This window comes from Ascidiella aspersa, chromosome 7 (assembly GCF_963924565.1).
Source record: "Ascidiella aspersa chromosome 7, kaAscAspe10.2, whole genome shotgun sequence".
NCBI lineage: Eukaryota > Metazoa > Chordata > Ascidiacea > Phlebobranchia > Ascidiidae > Ascidiella > Ascidiella aspersa.
This window is the reverse complement of record NC_139453.1, coordinates 15,500,584-15,526,274: the sequence shown is the minus strand read 5'-3', so window position 1 is coordinate 15,526,274 and position 25,691 is coordinate 15,500,584. Positions and strand designations below refer to the sequence as shown.

General features: G+C 35.4%; 2 protein-coding genes across 9 annotated transcripts; both read left to right on the top strand.

The window, feature by feature from the left end:
• The first annotated feature begins 528 nt into the window (after nucleotides 1-528).
• LOC146138002 (uncharacterized) lies at nucleotides 529-6,098 on the top strand. Its single transcript, XM_083394180.1, has 9 exons — nucleotides 529-625; nucleotides 1,441-1,665; nucleotides 2,959-3,104; nucleotides 3,328-3,445; nucleotides 3,771-3,899; nucleotides 4,682-4,755; nucleotides 5,004-5,205; nucleotides 5,378-5,405; nucleotides 5,571-6,098. The coding sequence occupies exons 1-9, from the start codon at nucleotides 583-585 to the stop codon at nucleotides 5,719-5,721; spliced, it is 1,116 nt and encodes a 371-aa protein (XP_083250306.1). The 5' UTR covers nucleotides 529-582; the 3' UTR covers nucleotides 5,722-6,098.
• Nucleotides 6,099-10,651: 4,553 nt separating this feature from the next.
• LOC146138001 (tetraspanin-5-like) lies at nucleotides 10,652-19,546 on the top strand. Of its 8 annotated transcripts, none has more exons than XM_083394920.1 (9): nucleotides 10,652-10,783; nucleotides 11,011-11,061; nucleotides 11,989-12,132; nucleotides 13,585-13,755; nucleotides 15,011-15,214; nucleotides 15,403-15,519; nucleotides 15,634-15,695; nucleotides 16,380-16,405; nucleotides 17,637-19,540. In XM_083394920.1, coding segments are annotated over exons 1-8 (813 nt in total). In that variant the 5' UTR covers nucleotides 10,652-10,720; the 3' UTR covers nucleotides 16,381-16,405; nucleotides 17,637-19,540. The 8 variants fall into 8 exon arrangements, 6 of the variants coding, with proteins under 6 accessions (XP_083251046.1, XP_083251047.1, XP_083251045.1 ...); XM_083394921.1 differs by having other exon boundaries at nucleotides 16,380-16,409; XR_014501460.1 differs by having other exon boundaries at nucleotides 15,634-16,405; nucleotides 17,637-19,543.
• The last annotated feature ends 6,145 nt before the right edge of the window (nucleotides 19,547-25,691 follow it).

The following is a 25,691-nucleotide window of genomic DNA, read 5'->3' as shown; positions in this document are numbered from 1 at the left end:
ATGGAGACGGGGATGCGAACATTATTTGCACAATGTGCGCAAAAATGTGCACGCCAAAATGTGCAAAAATTGTGCGAACATTTTAAAAGGGCTTCAAAAATGTGCACACTTTTGTGCGCACATTTTAAACTGCCTTCAAAAATGTGCACAGTTAGAGTTAGAGTTAGAGTTCTAACTTTAAAATGTGCGCACATTGTTAGAAACAAGTGTGCACATTTTTGAAGGCAGTTTAAAATGTGCGCACATTTTTTGCACATTTTGGCGTGCACATTTTTGCGCACATTGTGCAAAATAACGCCACGTCCCCTGTTGGCAGCATGGATGTTAAGTTTCGGACGTGATGTGCGTAACACACGGTTCGCTGTAAGACTGTTTATAGCTATACTTCGTAAGCTATTGTGTCTGGATTCTATCGTTGGACAGTGGAAAACGGGTGCAACAATATAATGGATTTGCGCGAACGGTTTTAGTTGGTAGAAAGAGAGTTCAGCATTGTAAAATACAAAAATTACGACTTTTTTTGTTGATAGGTGTTACACTTTAATTAAAAGTTTTAAAAGTTTGTTTATATATAGTTGAGTGATGCGTTTGTATGACAACGGATTGACCATATTTTGCATGTGCTGTAAGTATCTTTGTATTTATGTCCAAAAACTTTGAATTTATTGTGCTTTTATCTTTGTATTTATGTACAAAAAATACACTATATAGCTCGTGTTTTGCAAAATAAGCTGGTATTGACAATCTGCCGTCTGTAACATGGACAAACCTTAATTAAAAAAAAATTCAATCACCTTTATCTTACCTTAATTTTAAGCGCCAAAAGGTAAACTCGAATTGTTGTGTAATTTGGTAAAGTCTCTGTTTGTAAATTTTCCCACAAAAGACTAGTTTAGGGGTTCGCACAATTTTTTTTAGCTGCGTACCCTTTCGATTTAGCTGCATGTATGCCGTACCCCTTAAAAATGATTAGTTGAAAAGTCAAAACACGTGTTTTGGTGGGATAAAGCCATAACCACATTGTCTATCTGCAAAACGAGGATAAACGTTAGTCAAAAGACATTACCAGATCATTTAACGCCTCTGGTCTGGATCATCAACAAGGTAGTAGATTTTTCACTACAGTTGATGTTCTTTCGGACAGTAGCGTGACAAAGCAATTCAAAAGCTCATTTGTACGAAGCAGACAATTATGGCTCACAAAAGACAGAAAATAGTGTCAAACGATTTTCTTAATGATTTTAAATTTATTTTACAAAAATTGTCACGGGACCAAGCAGTAAAATAACTTGCTCGGCTACCTCCGAAATTTCTCTCGCGTACCCAAGTTTGAGTAGCCCTAGACTAGGTTAACTAACATAGACACTAGTAAACGTTTCTATAAAACGTAAGCTAGTGTTAAACAAACACCTCAAACCTTATCTGAAAAGTTGTTTTTAGTTTTTCTTCGCCCGTGTTATTTGCACTGTACGACGTACCAAAATACCAACAGCGAACTCAAATCATCTATCTTAAATAGCAAGTTGGTGGATTTGCAATGCAGAAAAGGTGTTCCCTTTGGGACAAATCACGGCAACTTTACTCATCCTGTTACTGACCAGATAACAGTGAAATGCGAGGACTCCGGAGGTTGGGACAATCCCGGAAACATTAGCTGTTGGAAAGGTAGATTTGAGTAAACATGTATCTAATTGGTTTTCATGTCTTATTAGAGCCTGTAAAATAATAACATCAGGTATGGCGTTTCATAGACAGATGACTGATAGCTAGGGCATTTTAAGAATATATCTTAAATATAACGGGATATAAGCGCATTCAAATGCCGTAAAAAAGTGTCTATTGAAAACTTGTTTTTGAAACAGTTCGTTGTCAGGCGTTGAATTGCCCTTTATAGAGTGTTGTTATAATTTAGCGTTAGATAAGAGGAAGTTGGGACCGTGTGTTGAGATTGTCTTTTTCAACTCACGAAACTTGCCATTGTTTATCGCATAGCCAGGATATGATGTCACGGCTGTTTCGCGGTACAAAATGCACGTCAGGACATTGTATTTTAAAAATACTTTCTTTTGTACCAACTAAAAGGATCAGGGTCTAAAGTGGTAGCGCGAAGTCCTTTGCTGAAATATAATTACCCAACGTGTTACAATACTTCGTCCATATATACGATTGTCATATAGATTTCAAACAAATCTGTATTTCTCAGAGCAACCCAGGGGTTGTTAAACAAGGGTCCTTGACCACTTATAAGGATTGTTTATAAGAGTAGGCTTACATGGATTTAAGGGTTCGTAAACTAGGTCAGCTGACCATAAACCCCTGACTCTATTATTGTGCTGACTAAAAAATATATGTTTATGATAAATTATACAATAAACGCATTTGTTTCTAGAAATATGTTTTTAAGTGAATAACGTTTCACTTATATGGTTGGGGCTTATTCGATTCACAAACCTTCATTTACACGGCGACCCGATATTGTATATTGGTTTGTTATTGGTTTGCTGTGCAATTAACTATTAATTATCAAAAGTGTGCTGTAAGCAACATTCGTTTGACTAAAATGTCAAATCTTAAGGCTTTATGTAATAAATTGAGTTATTTAAAAAGACTAGAATCGAATAATTGCTCGTTTTGACTTTAGTCAAGTTTTTGCGTTCTAATTTCTAGTCGAGTGTTTACAGTACGCAAAAACGAATGCATTGTAGAAACAGAGGTCGGGACGACAATTAATATTTAAATGAAAAAACGTTTTTCATGAATAGCGGTTGCGGGTTACCATCTGGTTAATATTATAATTTTTTAAGTGAAATGAATATGTGCAAATGTAGGTTAGTACTTGTGGAGGATTTTAACCTGGTATATTAGAAATCGCACCGGTGAACGACGACATTCTTATTAAATTGTACACCCTCTTAGGTTAAAGCAAAAAATAAACCTAATAAATGCATTTGCTTTAAGGAATTACGGTAGACGTAGGAAAGATACAAAAAAGTATATCCTTACCCACTAAAAAACCAGTCGTGCTATTCTGCAAAAATCCAGATCCTTTCCAGTACAAGTCGGTCATATTGTATGTTGGTCACCACAAAATAGAGCAACATAAGGTAATACATCATTCAAGTCGTTCAAACACAAGCTAAAAATTAAAAAATGTTTATCCAATACATATAAACTTTACAGTCATAAAGATTTATTTACTAAATAAACCTATAAGTTTTAATTATATTTAAATTGGTTTACTTTAAAAAAAAATAATGTAGCTTGATAATGTACCCAAATGAAAAATTATAATTTTAAAATACAACAGGCTGCTTTATGTAATCACAGGTTTCCTGGGCCAATTTGACATTTTCTTGGAAAGTTGATGGTATTCACGTCCGATGCGCGTTTGAGTCTCCGGCTGGGATCAAAACTATTCAACCATGGAAACAAATTAATTTGCAATGTATTTCCTGCTTGTAATCAAAACATCTTAATTTAAATTTTTTCTTTATTAATTTATTACGTTCGACTTATTTAACAGCTGTGGAAGACCGAAAAAATATCACGCGTGGATATCAATCTGTTTATAAGTTATTACACTCGAAAAATACTGCTACTAAAGTAAAAACACGTGTAGAACATAATAGATAACATTTTAAGCAATATATATTGCGACTTCTCTTAAATATGATATGCCGACCCTTTACCAAATTACGCTAATCTTTGTGATATTTACTTATTTATGACATAATTTGTTTTTATGACTAAAAATATTTATGTAAATTTAGACGAACCAGGTTTCAGCAGACGGGTTCAAACTTTCAATTCCAAAATAGGCCAACCAAAATTCATTTTCATCCATGTATATTCAAAATACCAAAATCTCACTAAAGGCAACATAAAAATCATAAAAGACGGTGAGTTCCTAACATAAACCACAGTTCTTCCTTGAATTGATGCCAGTTACCCAAACATAATATTATGTCGATTTTAGACCCAAACGTGATATTTTGTCGAAAAGTCAAGGTGTTTTATGGATTATGAAAAGTGCATCGGTTTTTTGGGCGATCGATTTAGCTTGCTTGGGCATTTTTGTATTATAGAATGTCAGTAGGCTATCTCTAAAATCCAAATTGTTGATCTTCGAAAAGACCACGTTTATGAAGATAAAGTGTTTTATAAAAATATTTTAAATGCGTAACAATAAATAAAAAAAATGACAATTTGCGATAAAAGTTACTGCTGATCCAAGTGGGCATTATGGTTTAATTGTGTCGCATTTCCTGATTTACAATGCTTTCACGACGTTTTTACAAAAACTACTCTCAAGAAACACAAAAACTTTGTCAAAAGTCATAATTTGACAAATTTTGACTTTATTAATAAATTTTAACTTTATTGTAAATTTTAACTTTATTTTAACCTATAAACTTCTTAGAAACAGTCCCCCAGGTGCTATAAACAACTTTATTATTTGATTCGTGGACAAACGGAGCTCCTTAAAAATTTTTAACTTTATTGACTTTTGCGGGCCCTAATAATAACTAACTAATCCTCACATCTCAACAAAACCAATAGGTAATCAACTAAATTTTCAAGAATATATCATTATGCCCGTCGCCACTATATAGATAGACCCATCCCAAATTACCCTGCTTAAGCGTAACGGTATAAAGAGTGATTGAAAATTTGTTTTAAGGAAGTGAAATTGGTGGATTTCTATTGGATGGATTGCAAAGTCACCAGCAAGTTATTACTAAACATTTTCCCAAGGTACGGTAATTTCGTTAATTAAACATTCACAAGACATGTTCAAACCTTCCACTCCTTTTCTTTTAGAATGGCATTTCTTTTATTGTTTGTGTATATTTAATTTCAGTTCTTTTACGCAACTTATAAAAACAATTTTACAATAATGTATTTTGTCATTTTAGTACTTTCCCAGGTGATCCAAATTTCAAAATTGTCGAAAAATATAATATTTGGTTTGTTTTATTAATCTTCAAAACTTAAAATAATAGGTAATGCCAGACGACCTGGGCGATTACACTGTGATCATAAACGACCCTGGACACCCGCAAACCACCGAATTGGTTCATTTGAAAGGCGATGCTTCGGAATACAATAAAAACGTCGCCATCGCCGCTTCCGTGTCGGTTGCCTGCATATTGTTTGTTATTATTCTGATTGCGGCAGTGGCATGTTGTCTGAGAAGGCAAAAGCGTACGTGTTGACATTTTTTAAATTATTGATAATGCGGTTAAGTAAAGCGTTTGAGTGTCTCCTTTGAACAGTAAAATATTACGCATGGAATGTATAGGCCTATTTTGATTGGTTTATGGAATAATAATATTCTCTTTTAATTTTCACTCATTGGGTCTATGTATTTTTTCAGGGAGAAAGCTTGCTTCAGAAGGAGATGGGTAAGTAATTAGTGTGCAATAAAGACATAGTTTCATTTACAATATTTACCTTCATTTAAAAAAACAGTATTCACAAAAAACATTTCTTGCGATTAAACAAAAAAAGACCATTTTGCCGCGAAAAGCGAACTTTACATTCGCAGTTAATGTTTCTTTACGTCATAGAGATGACGTGTTTCTGCCTTCGAGAAGTATACGCCGCATGTTGATTGTTGACGATGACGACCACGACCAAGTTTTGCCTACCGAAAGTGGCATTACAAAGAACGAAAACCAGCCGGGCACATCCAACTCAACAGCAGCTCAATCTGCTTAAAGACTTGTAAAGACTTCCCTTTGTTCGTTAAATTTCAATTCGCCGTAGTCGTGTTTTTGTTTTGTGATTTAAATATTTATAAGAATTATGTACCGTATAGAGATTAATATGTATAGCCTATATATGACCCCAAAACATCACGCTTACATAAAACGTCAATGCACATGAAAAAAGAACTTGTAGTCACCGTTTGACAACTTTTCCTTTTTATTTTTTCAAACTAGAATTTAAAAAAGTTTAGAAACGTCGTCATTCACTCGTTTTTGGTGTTTTTGTTGACAACAGGTGAAACACGAATCAGTTATTTTTTTTCGGATTTATGCAAATATCTTAAAAGTTCTTGGCATAATTTTTGTTTTTTGTATATTAAAATAACTAACAACTAAAAAAATATTGTTAGATGAACAGTTTATAGTTGACATACAAGGTAAAAGGAATTGCAAGGTAAAAGGAATTCCAATTACAAGATCTCATATTATCAAGATAGAAAACGGGATATTTGCATACCACCACCGAAAAAAGACACAGCATATAATGTTCAATTATAGAAACTAATATTCTATAGTCCAATACATTTGTCTAAATCAGAAATACACAACTATATGTCACCTGCGACCTGTCAGAAGTTACTGCAGTTCTAAACGAACAGGTTTGCGACAGCTAAGGCATTCAAGGCCTGAAAAGTTTGAATTTCAGAACTTGAGGTCGTGGCTATGCATTAAATGGACCTAGTTTAGGTAGCCCACTCGGTAAACCTAAAATGTTGGCAGAATATTTACACAAAAAGGTTGGTGGACTATAGTTTATAATTATAATACTTGACCCACCCGAACCCCAAAAGCGCCCCCCCCCCCCACACACGCTAACCCAAATATTATGCGCTGATTAAATAATTATTAGATGGTAAAGAAAATATCTTTAACTCGAGTGGGCGTAAAATAATTATTTGTTCAGGTTTATGGCATTGTAAGTCACACATTGATGTATTTAATTATGGCTTATACCTAAAGCGTTTATTAAATTGTTAAATCAATGCACATTATTTGGGTTATGGTGCTAGTGTTTGGGTTCGGGTGGTTCAGCTATTATTAAATTTAATTTCCTATGCACATTTTATAAGTCAAACTATAGTGTATTGTCCACAAGACCTAAAATTCATAATCTCAGGTCCTTGGGTGCCTTAACTGTCACAGACGTTCTGCTTAAAGCTGCACTAACTTCTGACGGATTAGGTGATCGTGAAACAAAATGCCAGAGCTAAACCTGGTTTGTGTAGTTAATTCTGTCGGTTCGTGTATACGGTAGACCTATATGTTGCTCTACTACCGTTACAGTTTTGTTTGGTTTTATTCAAAACTAAATTGTGATCAAATGTTAACTGAGCAACAATTTATAAAATACCACCACGGCTTCTGTTTATTTTGTAAACGATTTCGACTATTTTGACAAAGGTGTCAAATGTGGCATACGAGGATATACAGGACAGGAGAGGCGAAATGCAAAAGAACCAAGAAAAAAATTGGGGAATAATTAACACTTGACAGGGGCGGATAAATCTTTGCCAAATTTTGTTTTATGGTGGAATGTTGTTAGATTAAGGCTACCATATTTTCATGACCCCAAAAGAGGACATTTTTTTAATTTCTTTTTTTTTACATATTTTTTTTCTTGGTAGTTGCAGGCAAAAGTTACAAAAACAACAAATCAAATTTATTTTTCGGATTCAGACCATGAATACTTTGCGGTTCCCTTAACTTTTTTTGCGAAAAAAGGGGACATTTGGGCATTTTTGAGGGTCCTCGGAGGACCATTCACTTTTTGAGAAAAGAAGACAAATCCAGCTCAAAGAGGTCATATTGTAGGCCTATGTCAGATGAAGCTGATAATGTGCAAATAATAATGTTGATTAAATAAATTCACGTTTTCATCGCCTAAATATATAGTCCAAACAGCGAAATATGTGACATTTCTAAGTTTTTTAACGATTCTACGTCTTTATTATTAGTAATCACATAGAAAAACTTTAGTCCTGCAGAAAGTAGGAGGAAAAATGGTTTTCAGTTCGTATTTTTTAGATATCCTTAAGGTTTTAATCTATATAATAAAAAACCCAAATAGCAATAAGTTTTAAATGCAGTCCTTTTGAGTCAGCAATTTAAAGGCGTTTACCAAAACACAATATGACATTTGGATGACAACTATTTTGTATTACTACTTACAATCGGCTAATCGCGTAACATTTATTTCTCTATCAACACCTAGCGGTAAGTTTATTTTCCAAACCGAATTCGTGATGTATTTCGGAACTTCTCGAACTGTAGTGGAGTGGCGAAACAAAGCTTTGATGGGGCGAAACATTATGGGTTGTTACGCCATTGTCACAATAATTGGTAAAACTGCCTAGAAAAGTTTTTGTTGACCACTTTCGTCATCGTAAAGTTGTTAATCACTGTAGCCTACCAATACCATGAGTTCAAAACTTAATTTAGATCAAATTTGCAAAAAGCTTGAAAAAAAAAAAAAAAAAAAAAATATATATATATATATATATATATAAATATATATAGAATTATAGATAGATATAACAATATTCGTCCTATCCATAATATTTAGTGATTCGCTTTCTTGTATATTTGTCAACACGTTAGTTGTTTTAGAAATACTTTTTTCGGTCGTTAAACAAGTATTCCTACAACTAAAAAAGGGTGTGGAGCACTGGTACCGCATCTACCCATTTTCATTGTGAGTCATACATGAGTGGACAAGGCGTATATTATAGACGTCATATTAAGTTAAGGCAAGGAGTTCAGTGACTGCGGACCTGCGGTTATTATCAGGCGAGTCGGAGATGTTCAAGTCAATGAGTCCAAAAAGCAAAACACAGCACTGTTTTGTGTTCTTACGATTCTTACGAAGTTGCTCGATTTTGGAAAAGTTTTGACAGTTTTTCTTCAACTAGATTTGTTAGTTTATACCAAGATAGATAGTTACTCCTCACCCATTTGTTAATTATTTGTGTTGCCTGTTTTGTTGTTACGTACGTGTAAAACCGAATCTTATTCACACTGTACTCTTTTTTTGCAAAAACTGTGAAACACGTTACTGGGCTCTAATCATTATATTCATTGATTATTGTCTTTGTAAAAATTGTAAGTCAGTCATGAGTCTCTCATGTGTAAATGTCACTATTGTTGGTTCCAAACGGTAAGAACATTCCCGTGAAAAGTGTTTGGCGCTGGTCTAGAATCCTACCACAACGAAACACCTTTTGGGTTAGGGTGCGGGTTAGCGTTTGGGTAAAGGTGGGTCAAGTATTATTATTAAATAAAGAATAAAATAATACTTGACCCACCCACACCTACCTCAAATTTTGGGCGCTAGTGAAAGAGCGCCAAATTTTGTGCGTTGATTTTAGAACTGTGGTAGGATTCTAGACCAGCGCCAAGTGTTTTATAGCTTTTATGTTTTGCACTTGCATTAGCTTTTTTTATTGCTCATAAATATATGTAACATCTGCAATTTAAGAGTATTCTAGCTTGATAAAAAACATACTTCTACTGAATAAGTTTTCAATTTTTTAACCCTGTAAATTTACTACTTTTATTATGTAAGATTTCTCTCCGTTGGTTTGGAATTCTAACACATTTTCTTCTGGCTGTTTATATTGCTAATGTCATTTGGGTTGAGGTATGTGTTACCGCTTGGGTGGATGAAGTATTATTATTATATGTATTCTCCAATTTATATTTCTTCCTTGCAATTTCATGTTTGACAACTTGTTTTGTTACTGTAAAAAAGTGGTGATATTCTAGACCAACACCCGTAAGTTCGTTTTTGACTGATATAAAGAAAAAAAATTATCAACCCTGTGAAAGCCGTTGCCTGAGTGGCTTTATTTGCGCTTACCAGCGGAAAAACTTAATAAAATTTATTCTACCAAAAAAATTGCGCTTTTTTTAAAATAAAAACAAAAAAAGGGTGCTGACTTTAATACGAGAAGGTCTTGTAAGATTGCAGAAGCAAGACTACAGAACATAAATGAGGTCAATTAAATTTTTGGAGCTAACATAAAATAATTTTAAACGTCATAATGACATAATTTTAGGTATAATTTTTTTGTCGGGAATCCCGTTTCCCTGGAGTGACAAAATCCGGGAAAAAGGGGAACCCTACCGTAAGTAGCTGGTTAACTTTACCTTGAAGAGACAATGAAACTTATATAGAAGAAAAGTGGATGCGTAGTCCAGCCGATTGCATGCAAATCAAGGGGTGTACACAAAGTACTGATTTTATATGTGTCATTTATTCGATTCTTTAGATTTTAGTGTGAAAACATAAACAAAAGTAATGCTACTTAACAAATTTGATTCAAATTTTGTATATCTTTATAATTCATTTGATTCTGGATAAGAATTTTAGTTAATTCAAGGTAATTTGTTTTTTTCTGATAAATCTCTGGCGGTAAACCAATTCCTGTAAACAAGTTATGCGTTTATCCAAGTCGATAAAATGTGCTTACTAGACATTACTGGTATGAAGTAACTAACTAACTAAATAAATATTTACAGTATATTCGGTCAAAAGACTAAATTACATCATAATCAATGTCTATTTACAGTTCTTGTTTTAACTAAAATAGAATTGTATGGCTTTGACATAAAAGTTCAATTTTAACATGTATACAGCTGCTTAATGTCAAAGATCCTTTTACTATGTTTGTCTAGTCTTGTATGGATTAGCCTCCTTGAAGGTTTATATAATTTGTACATAAAATCAGATGTATATATATATATATTATTTTGGAAAGTTTTATTCAACAGAACAAAGCCAAACCAGGGCTTTACACAGAGATGTATATTATGTTACTTAAAGAATGTTCTTCTTGTGATATTTAATATGAAAACAGAAGCCAAATTCTATAATTTTATATGCAGGTCATGTTTTTTTAACTTATTGCTTGCTTTAACTGCCCTTTGGCTTAATATTAAAGACCAATAAAATGCCTCAGGAAGTTGGTTGCTGTACGAAGTATTTCTTATTCTCCTTCAACGTGTTGTTTTGGGTATGTCACACATTATTGTATAAAGTTTCAACATATTAAACTGAGAAATACCCACAGTAATGGGAAATAAAAAGTATTAAGAATCTTTTTTTCTTGAAAAAAATAAAAAAATGCTACTAACAATTTAAAATCACCATTAATTTTGTGCTATAATGTACATTTAAAACTTGTTTAAATTGAAGTTAAATTGAATAGATGTATATTTATTGACCTGTTCTGTGTATTAGATTATTGGACTCACTCTGCTCGGAGCTGGAATATGGGCATGGAGTGAAAAGGTAAGTCACAATGACTGGGAAATGTTGGGATGAATAGGTAGAAGGCCCACTGTAGTTTTCAATATTACAATACTGCCATCAGACGGACATAGACTTTTAATCAAACAGATGGACCAATTGAGCTCCACTAAGACAAAAATCAAGCTTGTAGTGTTAAAATATTTCACACTGATATGACCATCATTGCATTGTACTGAGATTTTGAAGTCATAGTTTATTACAGTGAAAGTGCTATCTGGTAGATGGTTGGAAGGTCTGTTTATTATTATCCGGCTAATTCAGGCTTTTAAAGCCTTTTTAACCCATCGTGTTAGGGATTATTGCTGTGTTGCATTATGCTTTTAATAACTGATTTTTTCAGCTGTAGTTTCATGTGGACGAAGTGGCAAGATATTTTATGTATATATTTGAAAATATTGGGGTTTAATTATAAAGTTTTAAGGACCAGATTTGGTGGTTGTGTGAAAAAAACTTTTTGGGTAATTTGTTTGTAGCGCCCCTTTTTAAAATATCGTTTTGCTTGCTGTTGCCTGATATAGCAATGCAAGCAGTGATAAATCAATTAGCAAAGGTAGCAGTGTGGTTAAGACAGGGAGTGTAGCAGTGATCTGAAGTAATTTTTAAACCATTAATTTTTAAAAAGTTGCAATGTATTGTTTCCAACTAAAAAAAGCAATTTAGTTATTGAGGGAAAATTTAGAAATAATTTGCATAGTACATATAAAAGTGCAAGTAATGTGAAGAGCCTACTTGCAGGTTTGTTTCACAGGCTAGACAACACATATAACTGAAGTATACAGTGGTTTCGTGGCAATGTGCTCTGTATGTTTTGCTTGTCAAGTACATATTTATATCAAAAGATTATTTAGCAAAATGGAATATCAAAAATTTGTACTAATATCCATTCTATTATTTTAATGTTTTCAGGGATTCTTTGACAATCTGTCAGTCATCAGTTCGCTTCCAATTGATCCAGTTCTCGTCATCATTATTGTTGCACTTGTGATGTTCATTCTTAGTTTTTCTGGTTGTCTCGGATCTCTGCGTGAAAACATTTTTTTGCTTAAGTTTGTGAGTATTGCAAATATGTTAATATATAGTTTTTTTCAGTTTGTCTACAACAACTGTTCTTAATCATGGTTTCCTAGTACCCCAGGTTCCACAAAATGTAAAAAGTTCCCTTGGGTAAGAACAAGTAAATTCTCTTTTTTTAGTGAATAAATTATTACATTATTTTTATGGTTTTAGATTTGTAAACAATCAGTAAGAATTTTATTTATCAGTATAAAAAACTTCGAAAATAAGTAGTAACTTTTTCTCTAATTTAGGTATTAAAAAAATGTCTTTAAACATTAAAAACTACAATGAATATAAACGATAATAATATAATTATTGCAACTTTTATTTATATTTTTTTTTTGCTTTCTACAAGGTCGTTTGATATGCTTTTATTCTGTTTGGCATAAACACAGCCTAGATATTAAAATTTGTTATGATCCCAACATGTATAACAAGTTAACTCGTCATAACACAAACCGCAGCCGATTTCCTTTTCGTCACATTGTCCAGTACGCACACTTCTCCTAACATAGGAACCACGTGATCGTGCGCACTCTGCTAATGGTTTTTTTATCAGGCGGACAAAGTAAGCGCAGGTGCGGGTGACTGCGCAGGTGTGGGTGACTGCGCAGCAGGTTTTACCACCACAACAGTGCGCTAGCAGTTAGACTGCCGCATAAACAAAACACTAGAAGTTTCCAAGTTCGCTCCAAATTCCAAACCTAAAATACGTAGACAAAGTGTTTTTCTAGAATACCGTTCGGCTTCAAATGTATATTAAATGAATACAATGGCTTTAAACTATCAAAATATTTCTAATATGAAATAGGAAACAATTTCATTGATGTGGAAACATCGAACATCACAAATCAAGAATTATTTTGCTTTATTGTTTCCTGCCTAACTATTGTTCGAAAACTGGCTATTGTTTTAAATCAGTCAAACCGTAATGAAATGCGTTTTGCTGCGCACTTTTGAAAATAGATCTAAACAAATCACATTCTTCGTATATTTCAATGCCGTTATTACCTTGATCTATAATGACTATCTATTTATTGACTTGTTATATAATGTGTTATATAATTAAAAGTGGTTATACGACCTTTTGTATTATGATCGTTTGAATGGGACAGTGCATAACACGGCAGTTGGTTTATCGTATCGTGATAGCAACACAGCTTATCTAGTTATTAGTTGGAAATGATGATTATATCAGTTAGCTGTTGGTTGTACAATGGCTATTGAAGCGGCGTCTAGCACGAAGGCGATACATTTGTTTCAACCTATTATGAAAAATAAACACTTTGTTGCTACAATGCTAAGTGTCTTAGGTATTTTATCATTTTTACAAACGATTTCATTCACCTTGGTAATACCACATTGTGTCACAAAAAGCATATATAGTTGTTCTCGCGCAGACTAACTAATTCAAGTTATATTTGAGTTTGATGTTTGTTGTTGCAGTTTTCAGTTTGCTTGGGTGTAATATTTTTCGCCGAGTTGGTTGCCGGTATCCTGGGCTTCGTGTACAAGGACTGGTTTCACCAACAGTTCGCACTTTTCGTTAACAAGACGATCAAGGGCTACAGGGATGACCCCGACCTACAGAACGTAATCGACTTTTCCCAGGAATACGTGAGTTGTTTTTCGCCCATTTTTTTGTTTTCGGAACAATTATGTAAAGCGTTTCACCATTTCGCCCAATTATTATTATTTAGCAGGGGTCTAAAAAACGTTCTCTATTTGTTTTATTTGGCTAGGTTGAAGAAAATAATTTAATCATTGCAACCGAAGGCAAAAGCAACATCAAAAGACACAGTCTTGTGTTCCACATACACTAAGAACTAGCGCTCCAATTTGCGAAATTTTCAGGTCGTGACATATACGCCTCTGCTTAGACATTTCCTTTACTGATGTGTGGGTTATGGAAACAAATTGATTATGTTTATTTATATAGCTTTGTTTTGCACTGCATTTATCTTTTTTCTATTTGTATAGAAACCCACTTTTTAAATGTTTTACAATTCTTTGAAAAAGTTATCCTAGTTTAGATCAGACTACATTTCCCTTGTTAAACTACAATAACGTTTTATTACTTTCCACACATGTGGCGGAAGAATTTTTATTGCAGCAACACATTATTGAGTGTTGACATTTGATTTAACAGCTTAATGTAGATCTTTGTTCGTTGGCCTTTAGTGCTTACTTTGCAGGTACTTAGCGTTTGCTTAAAAAACTTTCAATATAAAGTTTGTGCCCCGTTGAAAACAATACATCGATGCGAAACATCACAAGACCGCTATTTACTATTTTTGCAAATGATTTAAAAATCGTTTTTTTAAATTGAGATTAATTCGTGCCCTTATTTAAAAATGTTTTTAAACGTTACTAATTATTCGGTTGTAGCGTTTCACAAAGTTTTTCAATAGTGTTCGTCGTTACTTTATTATGTGGTATTCAAATGTAGAATGCCTGGTCGTTTAGGCTCCCCGTCGCCGCAAAGTTAAAAATAATGCTGACACTTTATCTTAATCTTTTCACTAAATTTATATAGACGTAAATCCTCTGCAAATTTCAATTTGGACTTCCTTTATATTATGAAAATATTACGGTTACATCAGGCGAATCCAAAAGGCATCAAATTAATTATTTAATTCCAATTTATCATAGTGTAAAACCCCTACTTAAATCCTCGGTCAAGTGCCGTATACACAAGACACAACTCATTAGTACGAGCGATATATTATTTCGACAGTTGAAAGTTGTCGTCGTTTTCGCAAAATCTATTTTTGCTAAAATAAGCGCTGCTTAGTCATGTGTATGACACACCAAGACCAAGTACTTGTTTTCGGTGAAAACAGCCCAATACTTGTCTGTTATATGCGCGCAGCTGAAGTGCTGCGGCGGAGATGCCGGTGTTCACGACTGGGACAACAATGTGTATTTCAATTGCACGTCTGTCATAATGGTCAACGACGTGCGCTTTACCCCGGTCGAGTCGTGTGGCGTTCCGTTCAGCTGCTGCGTCAAGGAATCCACCATCGACGTCGTCAATACGCAGTGTGGTTACGCCACGCGTTTGCCTACTGTGACGGTAAGGACGCAATTCCTTTTTCGTCGCCATTTCACGCCGCAATATTTACAGTGCGGAGATTCATTTCTTTGAACACAGTGAACTTCCGTTCTACTTTTAATATTATCTACCATTTTGATCGAAGACATTTCGTGTTCCGTATGAGGCTTTCGCATGTGAAAAATTAAAATAGTATTTTTTTGTTTCAGGCCGCCGAGCAGTCACAAAAAATATACATCACAGGATGTATAGCAAGTTTCGAAGACTGGCTTAAAACGAACCTATATATGGTGGCAGGAATTTTTATCGGCATTGCATTAGTCCAGGTACAATAAAATGAAAGGAATTTTAAAATTGTGTATAGTTTCTAAATTGTATATACTTGCTGCTTCTAATCAAAAGTTTACTTAAATGGCGGTATAATAATCAATTTTGTCTAGATCATTCCTATTTGCTTCGCACAAAACCTCATCAGTGATATCGAAGCAGTCAAGGCCGGCTGGTAGCGTATATAGTAGATTTATCGTCGTTTCTAATCTTATACATGTATATAACTAATACACAGCTGGCATAACCCATTAAGGATTTTGCCGAAGTGTTTGTAGTGCAATGCTCTCGTATAAAGTGTTTTTATCTAACATGACTAAACCCGAAGCGAATGGCACCTTCAGCGCCATCATTGATATTGCATTCTAACTTTTTCATTATGTGTCTTTGAACATCATAAAAAATATTTCCTAAGTGACTGTTCTTTTTATGAGCCCGTCATGACGATTATGTAAAAGCCATTCGCTTGCGCAGTGTTCAACATTGTTTGCTGTGTTTGCTGGTAATTGCTGTTTGATGCATAGCATTTTCTGACAAGAGGGCCACTGGCAAACTATTACACAAATTATGAAAAATATCGTTTATATATACGTAAGATTTTCGCAGTAGTTGTAGTTTTGCGTTTAGGTAAGCATGTGTTTACCTTTTAAATCGCATCATTGTTATTCTAACGCCACTTTACACAACCTATTTTTCACCACAGCTAAATATTTTTTTTTTTTGTTTTTAGACCACGTCTGTCACCTTAGCACAAGTTTTTAGATTTCGTTTAAATAATCGGTCTATTTATCATTATTAAAATGTTTACTTGACACGACTAAAAACACCCTCCAATAATGAAAATGAAACGATTTTACAGATCATGGAACACATATCATAGCACTTGTAGGTAAACGCATGTCGAAGCATTAAGTTGTTTTGTTTATTTTCTTTTTTTACGGCTCTTTTTTTGCGGTTATGGCGCACACAAATTATTATCTGTGATTAAAATGTGCATTTCTGTTAAAATTCCTATTCGTACCTTATTACAAATTTGGCACCGCTTTACATTGTGCTTCTAAATCATACTAGGATACCATTTATTGCGTATTACTTAAGTTATAATATCATAAAAAGTCCATATTAAAAAACAGTGTCATGCAGTTCAAACAAATACACCAGTGTGTTATTATTTCATAAAATTTATCTCATCATAACAAGGTGATTGCCTTCTCTCGGTGGAAGCTACGCTTTTGAAACCCGTTTGCATTATTCTTTTGCATGTTGCGTGTAAAAGTAGACAGTGCTTTAACTGCTGTGCGCCTATGTTTGCGATGATATGAACAGTGGCTATCCCAACGCGATAAGAAAAGTCCTCAGTTAAAACGCTTTACACCGCTTTGTTTAGATTGATGTTAAATACACTTTCAAGGCGTAGTAATTTTGCGCAGCAATAAGCAAATTTTGTCGTTTTCCAAAACTTATATGACAAGGTGGCGCGCTGGCCTTAAAATTGTCAAAAACCTCTATTGCTTTTCTAATTTTCTTGGAATCACAATAGCCTTTTTTCTAAACAATCAAACTTCTAATAATTACTTAACACCTATCGTGCTTTTGCTTAATTAAAAAGCCTTGCGTTTTTCACTATCACCTGCGGTGCATGATTCGCAATACGAGTAAAGTTGATGATTACAACTAAACATGTTGATGTATTGGTCTTGCCAACTTTTGCATGAGTGTTTATTGCTTCGTAGTCCTTCACCTGTGGTGTCATTGCACAAATGCTACATGTGAAGCTAGCGCTGGCGTTCGGAGTACATAATTTAGTGCATCCGTTTGTTGGTTTTGCTTGTAGTTTTCGTGAACATTTTGCCTGTTGTTTCGTGTTTGAAGACGATTGAAATGGTGTGAAACAAACAAGCGGTGTAAAATTGCGGCACTAAGACACGAATTGTACTCCGGATAATTTAGTGCCTCCAACTGAAGCATTAAAAAACATTTCATAATTGCATACAGCAAATGTCGCCCATATGCACTTCGCTTAATACCTTTCGACGAAATTAAACTTTTTTTAAAACAAATAGTTTGACACAATGCTCTATATCCATGTTCATGCCCACTCCACGTGCACATGCAGGGTTATGCAACAACGCAGGCTCCTACTCAGCGACGTGTCATACACCTGACCCTTGAACTCAAAACACCTGTCGGATTCGCTGTAACGAACACGCCCGAACATTTTCTTTGGCCAAGGACGCTCGCTGTCGAGTACGCAATTTCTGGAAACCTCGGTTTTGTGTGTGTTACTGCGCTGATATTTCTTTGATTTGTTGTTAATTCCACGTACTACTGAGTTCGCTGCTGAACTCCTTACATAGGTTTGGGCTGGACTTGTTAGACAAGGAACGTTTCACGCAAACGTTTCTGTGGCTCCGCCGTTGTGCAAAGTAGCTGTGATAGTTGATATTTTGCGAAATACGAGATTTTTTGTAGAAACCATCTCGTTTACAATATTTGCAAGATGCGCTCGTTGTTTCAAAAATGCTAGCTTCCATCGATTTTTTCGTTTCCACATAATCAACACCATCACACATTTCGCAGCAAATAATATATGTATGTAGCGACAGCATACAGTAAACCCATTTCGGTTTCTACAAAACCACTTCACTTTTACGCAGCTAAACTATTTTATAATTTTTTGCATTTTTTATCATGTATTTGACGTACACTCGTTTATCAAAACATGCGCTGTCATGATTCATTCCGCGTTTTTCAGTATCCTTGTATTAGCTGGTGATTATCTCTCCCTTATTCGATGTAAGTGACACATTACTTCATAGGGAGTAGCCTACATTTTTTGCATTCATCCTCTATTTTTAGTCGTTTAAATAGCCATCGTATTGTTTTCTTCATTTATTGTGAGCGTTTCAACGTTGGCAAATTTATGCTCTCTTAAAATTGGCATTTTGATCTGTACAGTCGAATCTACTTTATATACAACTGTCAGTCGATATATCATTGAGTCGCACACAGTGTCCTTTTTCCTTTTTGAAAATTTTTCATTTTTGAAAATTTTTCATTTAACTTTACCAAGTACGCTATTGCGAATTCTTTTCTAAGGTAAATTTTGTAAACATCATGACATCGTGAAATTTGTTTTTATGACGCAGGCCTGTATGTTATATATTACTTTTCTATTTGTGGCACCTGACATTGCAGTGCACAAGCACAACAGAAATTTTACCAATAAAACCATAGTAGAAGCAATTTTGCAAGGGTAGTTGCATTTTTTGATCTGTTTAATTATTTTATATTGTGTTTACATACCAACAAAGCCCAGTTTTAAGGTTGACAAACATGTTGCAGAGAAAAAATATTATCCAACTTTGCTTCATTTCAAAACACCTCAAGGAGCCTCTTTCTTATTTGTCGTGAATATACGACTTAAACCACAATGGGGTTGACTGTTTATTTTGTACCAAATTTATTTAAATCGTTTTACTGCACCCAGTGCCGTTTTAGGCATTGATTGGATGTAAAGATCGCACTTTGCATCCTCCTGGGAGAACTGTAACTTTATTTGGCAATAACGGTCACCACAAAGTAAACTTGGTCTTTTGTGTATTCAGGATTGAGGAAAGGTGGGCGGAGTTATTGAGCAAGACCAAGTTCAGTATCCAAGGTTTGCACGCCAGCCTAGATTTGGAGAATAAACTGCGAAGGCAGCTCCTAAACTCCAGGTACTTGCAGCTCGTTCATTCGCCAGCTACAGACAACGCAGAGACAAGATCAGATTTCGTAGTTTTACGAGTTAGTCGTCATTCAACAGCCAGGGAGAGTTGGTCCCTTTTATCGTTGCTCACGGACTTAAAGCAGCCACTTCGAAGATCGCGGTCGTCCCCTAGCGACGTTAACCTGATTTGATACATATTGGTGTTTTCCTACCTCCAGATACTCATAAAATTCTGCGAAATTTGTGTTGGAAAGACAAGCATAGTAAATTTTGTGCATTTTATAGCAGTCCGTCATACCGCCTAAAAATCTTATTTTAGTTAAAATAAATTTGGTAAAGGATTGTTTAACGTTTGTTGTAACAATAGTGAACGAAATTGTAAAGCGCAAAAAGTGTAATTTGGTGTTTGACTCTTTGGCTAGTAATATTAGTTTGTCGCCATTTGAACCTCGCGCAACTCAAACCATTACGCAATGCCTTTTTATGCTAGTACAGTTGTGTACACCATTTTAACTGTTGTAAATGATTTCAACATAATGTCTACATTGACCTGTCAATTCGCTCCATAAGGTTTTCGTTTGAATTAATATTTTTGTTAATTAGCAGCGAGTGTAGAGACAGCAAAAAAATCTTTGTAAATGGCCGTATTTGTCTAATTCTAAATAAACTGCCACCTGATTACCCGAAAAAAGGAAGTTATTGGCCGCGTTATTTTTCCCTTTTTTTGTGTGTTTCAACTAAACTGTTTACTCAGCAAACATTTTTTTAGGGAAATCTGTTTTTCTGTTGTCCAGTATAACATTTATAAACCTTACATAATAACCTTTAGTCCTTTACCCACTAAAATACCACAGTATTAAGACCAACGACATAATGAAGCCAAATACGTAGTAGCTAATATCCACGACAGAAAAGATCTAAATCGTCCAAATAGGACCTAAATCTGTCGGAATACGTCCTAAATTCACTGAACTATAGCCAAAATAACGCCTGAAACTGTAGGACGAGGGTGTGACACGATCCCGGGCCGTCAGTCTTCCATCAGGCGTTTTGGTGTCGACGTTTGGACGGCCCAGTTTGACCAGCGCCGTTAGGGCACCGCTGCACCAGATTGTCTGCTTCTGTTTTGAGGTTATCGGGTAATGGTAGGGCTAAGAAATTGGGTTATGGTTACATTTTAGAGGAGCTGATCATGTACTTAGAGGTGGGGTTTTGGGTTAGGTAAAAGCTTGTATAGGCCTGATTCTGGCCAATTAGGGCCGGTGGGTTTAGGACTTATTCCGATTTAGGCGTTATTACGGCTATTATTTTATAGTCCAATTTTGGTATTATTCCGAACTGTGTTTTATTCCGACGTTGATGTTTGTTTGTATTTCGGACGAGTCCCAAAAACGTTAATCTGTAGGCCTGCTGTTATGCGCAATTCCAACTTAGGCTCTATATCGTGCCGGCACCTGGTCCCTATAGTGGAGATAGGTTGTCAGAGAACCGAGCTCAGGACATTACTGGCTTGTTTAGATATTCCTGGCTTCCTATTTGCTCATTGATAAGAACCCATCCATAATCCTTAACTTCTTTTCTATACCTACTTATAGCGCCTTTATTTCTGTTTACCATTTGTGGATAAAAAAATCACTTAAAGACGGCGGAACAGGTTATAGCCTATAGTAGATGCTATTTACGAAATATGTAGGCCTAGTTAGCCGAGTAGCTGATTCAGAAGCTTCATTAAGTCCAGTAATGCAATTACAACAGGGCTCACGGCCAAACTATAGGCAAGTTCATGTAATGTACCGGTATAAAATAGTTGCATTTGCTGTTTCGGCGAAGCATTGATATTATAAAAAAGTTTAAAGTTCGATCCACATTTTGCATTCAATGCTGGACATGAACAAAAAAAAAAAAAAAAAAAAAAGCTCTGATCTCTTAAAATCTTCAACTTTCAATTTAAGATCTCAAGACTGGTTCACTTCCGTACGTCACTTTATGGGCAATTGCAATAAGTGTTTAAACTTAAAAATATAGACCAGATTGTGGGTTGCAAAATAATGTGCCAAGGTGATATCACAGAAAATAATACGTATGTTGATGCTTGAAATGCATCATGAAAACTCTCACTTTCAATGTCGACAGAAGCTGTTATAACTTTTGATCTCGCAAAAGTGCCAAAAACATTGCAATTTTTTCTCTGTTATCACTTATCAATCAGTTTTAAAAATTTCTGTATCGACAAACAAATGCGAGATTATTACTTTTACTGGTCCTATAGTAGCCAATTATATGCTAATTAGTTTGACGTCATAAACGGTTTGTTATTAATTTGCAAAATAATAAAACATCGTAAAATAGTTAAATTATGTCCAAACAAAAGATTAAATCACTTTGATTGCTACACGCCAATGTGCTACACAGTGCTTATACCTTGTCTTAGTTAAGTTGTGTCTGCTTTGCATAATATATTAAACAAAATATTTCCATACATATTTACAACAAAACCTTTTTGTTGCGTCATAATAAATAATTTGGAGCTGTGTCAAATGGAAATTGAGCTAACAGTATTTCTCTTGCAAACATTGTTAGCAATGGATATGCATTTGCTTCGTATTCCTCTGGAAGACCGACGTCCTCTACGAAAAACTTTGCTAATTTTTGCTGTGGTTTTGCTTGCCGTATTTGGCGTACTGACGCTGGCTATTACAAAATTTGTAAACGGTGGTACGCCAAAACGGCCTGATTTAACGGAAAGGGTGGCCGAAAGGTATCCAGAGTACGTAGTTCCTCTTTCAAGGAATTTAACTGAGTTGCTGGAATCTTTCCTGGTTAGTCTGTCTCGTCTAACTCTTAAACAGGAATCGACCAATTTTTTGAACCATGAAAAACTGGAGGATAAATCGGTTATGGATTCGCCTTTAAAGGAAGAATTAAATGTAGATCGCTTAAATATGTGGGAAGAAAAAGTGTTGAAAGTAGGGTCTATTAGCCCTTACTTGGCTGCTGTCGTCCCTGCCCTAAAGCAATCACCGAATGTAAGCGATTGCAAGTGTAATTGCCTGAAGGCTGGAACTGATTATCAAGCTTTCCTTTTCCCGATATATCTCTGCGCGGGTCTAATTGGCATTGCCATACTTCTACAACTGGTAGGCCTACTTTGCACAAACTCAAAATACTTTCGGAATAACAAATGGGTAAGTAAAATGTTGTCTAAGATATAGTAACTAACGTAAAAACGTATGTGATTATTATTTTATTAGGGGTTTGCGCAGAAAGTCACATCGTTTTCATTGGTACTTTTCCAGCCACGAATTTATCAAACTGTCCTTTTAAATAGCTTTTGTTGTTGCAGAGTCTCAGTTCAGAATCAAACGGGCCTGACACTGAGAATTGGAAACGAATTTTCTCATATGCGAGTGACTTTTATGTTTCGCATCTTGATGGAAAATGTTTATACCAATCCATATGTTCAGCCACGAAGATATATTTTGAAAAATATTTTAATCTATTAACTGGCCTGTTGATCAAAGCTTGGAATATGTTTGTCGCCTGGTATGTTTAGTAAATAGTTATATGTTTTGTATTGGAATTTATTTTGAATTATTTTATTAGTTAAAATGTAGAACTCCCCAATTGCACTTTAAACTTTTTGCCGGCTGCTTTACAGTTATAATTAGGGCGACTCTTTTTGATTTTTTGAAGTCAACATTTTGTAAAAAAAAATTATACATTACGTCAGAGTTGGTCAAGAAACAATTTCATAGTCAAATTATTTTGCAAAATGTACTTTAATAAATGGCTGGATAAGTGTAAGGGTCGCGGCCGGGCTATGAAATTTTGTGTCCAACTACATTGATTTAATTCTCGAGCAACTTTAATAACTGTTTGACAAAAACTGTATTTACTATATGCATTTTGCCGTTTAGTTTACTATATGCATTTGTCGTTTACATTTTTTATTGTTTTAGTATTTTATCGCTATTTAACACACTATGGGCCCACGGAAGAGCTGACCTTGCTGGAGGCGCCCGGGGAGCGTAGTTTGTTGATCACTATTTTTTCGCATTAGCTTTAGCTCGTACTTTGTTTTTGCTTTATTTTGATAGTTTTGCATCTCTAAATTAGAGTATAGCATTGAATAGTTTATTCCGTGTCCTTTTTCGGTGGTCATTTCCAATCGACCTATTTCTTATTTCCAAATTTGCCTGTAATTTTTACCACTTTTTGACCCCGTTTAACGTAACCTGCTTCCTCGGTAATTTTATAAAATAGCTGGCGTGTTTTTGACAAAAAACATTTCAAAGCTGTGTAACATTTTCATATGCCTAAAATCTTGACTAAGCACGTCAACAAAACTGATTTGGGTCGTCAGTAATGCACCTATAGGCCTATATCTGATGCCTAAGACACTAATTCATTAATAGAACAATGCGTTATTTAAATCAATTTATTCTTGATATATATATCAACTAACTGTAACCATATTTTTAGTTTAAACTTTGTCAAATAATATTCACTTTTCAGGTCAAAGTTTTTTGTTTGCCATAAGTTTCAATATGTAAATGTTTCTAAAATTCAACCGATTTTCAAATTTAGGCTGAATGGATCGATCGTTTTTCTCGTGCTGATAGTCCGTATCGTGATGAACAACGACTTGTTCTTGGAAATCTCCGACTGGCTGAATCCGCCAGCCGAGCCCCTTTCCCCTGAACTAGTCAAGTTTATGAAGCTGCAAAACGAGAAGAATTTGGCGATTCTTGCGACCGTCAAAGCTGTTCTCCAGATATGCCAAAAGGGCCAAAGAGGAAGAAAGAAAAAAACAAAATCTTCTAGAGTTTCCTTAAATATTTTAACCCCTTATCGGCAACTGTCAGGTGAATCAGGAGGTGCTAAATACAGTGACGTTACATTGGATGAGCATAATATCGCAAACAATGCCAAGAGATCCAGGACTCTTCCTGATCGATTTCCACGTAGTGTATTGATCGAGAGCGAATCGGATTTCTCCTCGAGAAGTGGCACTACAACAGTGAATGGTATAGGCGGCGACGATACGCACAAAACGTCTTTAAGCGGCTCCCCGACTTCATGTTGCTCTTCCTGGCAGAAACGCATCCACACTGAGTGCGAAGATCCAAAAAAATTGGCAGGATGTAGTAACACGCAAGGGAAGAAGATTTTATCTCGTGATCAAACCTATAACGAGGCTTACTTGAAAACCTTGTGGGTTGAGCCCCAAAGTCTTGTTAAGTCGGAATTACCGAAACATAAAACACGGTTTGAGCCTAAAGATCAAAAAGAGTGCACCGTTAAATCTAAGCAATATGTGTGCACAAAGTCACTTCAATCTGTTAGCGACGCACTGTGGCCATACCAAAAGTCTTCCCAATCAAGTACACCTATAAGGAAAGGTAATAAGGAGCCCGATGTCAAAATATATAACCGTTGTTCGAATGACGTAGGTGCCCGATCCGAAATAATAAATGAAAAACAATTCGTTGAACCTGCTCAACTTTATCACCCACAAGAGGATGTGCCATCACAGAAAAGTAGTTTTTCGAAAACCAGCAAAGTTGGTACGACAACACCTTCGTTTTCGAACAAATTCGAGAAGCCTATAATTAAATGTGATGGATCTGTTTTATGCAACTCTGTAAGTGCTTTCGCTCAGCATTATAAACCTCTTAAAAAAGTTGACATAAATAGCAATTTTGCTCCTGAATCCAGCTCCATTATCCAGTCGGACACGACGTCTATGTCATCTGGATGCTCATCCGACCATTTTAACTATGTTCCACATAAAACACTGTCATCTAAGCAGAGGCTGGCTTCTTGTGTGGGCAATGATCAGTTTTATCAACCATTTTCATTCAATTCAAGCGAGACGTCTGGTGACGGGTCTACAAATTCAATGCCGCCAAACCATGTATTGTCGAAAAAAATAAACTCGCCACGTATAAGCGATGATAACAAGACCCTGTACGAGGGTACAGCACCCACTATTTGCCAGACTCTTGATTCTGCGTCGGATACACAGGTAACGTCAAGTAGTAGTGAACGTGAATCTGTCGGAATGGTATTACCGCGGTTGCTTTGTGGTGGCGGAAGATTATCTTCTGGCGACGACTCTTGCTCCATTCAGTCTGGTTTATCGGATGGCATCCATTTTGAACGACCACCTGTTGCTTTTACCAGAGGCTGCGTGATTAAAACCCATTTACCTGCGACGGACAATGTTTCATCTGGCACCATTTCGAGATCAGCAAACCGATCCAGTGGTTTCGGAGCTCGCTGTAGTTATTCTACTGACAATACTTTTGGGTACGACAAACAGCGTACTACTCATTCTCTGAGCTCTCGTAGTGAGGTCGGACTTGTTAATCCCTCGGCAGGAAATATGAGATTAACTTCTGGAACATCCAGCCTTCGATCGCTTCCTATGTACCCCGGTCGCTCCCCACCTGACTA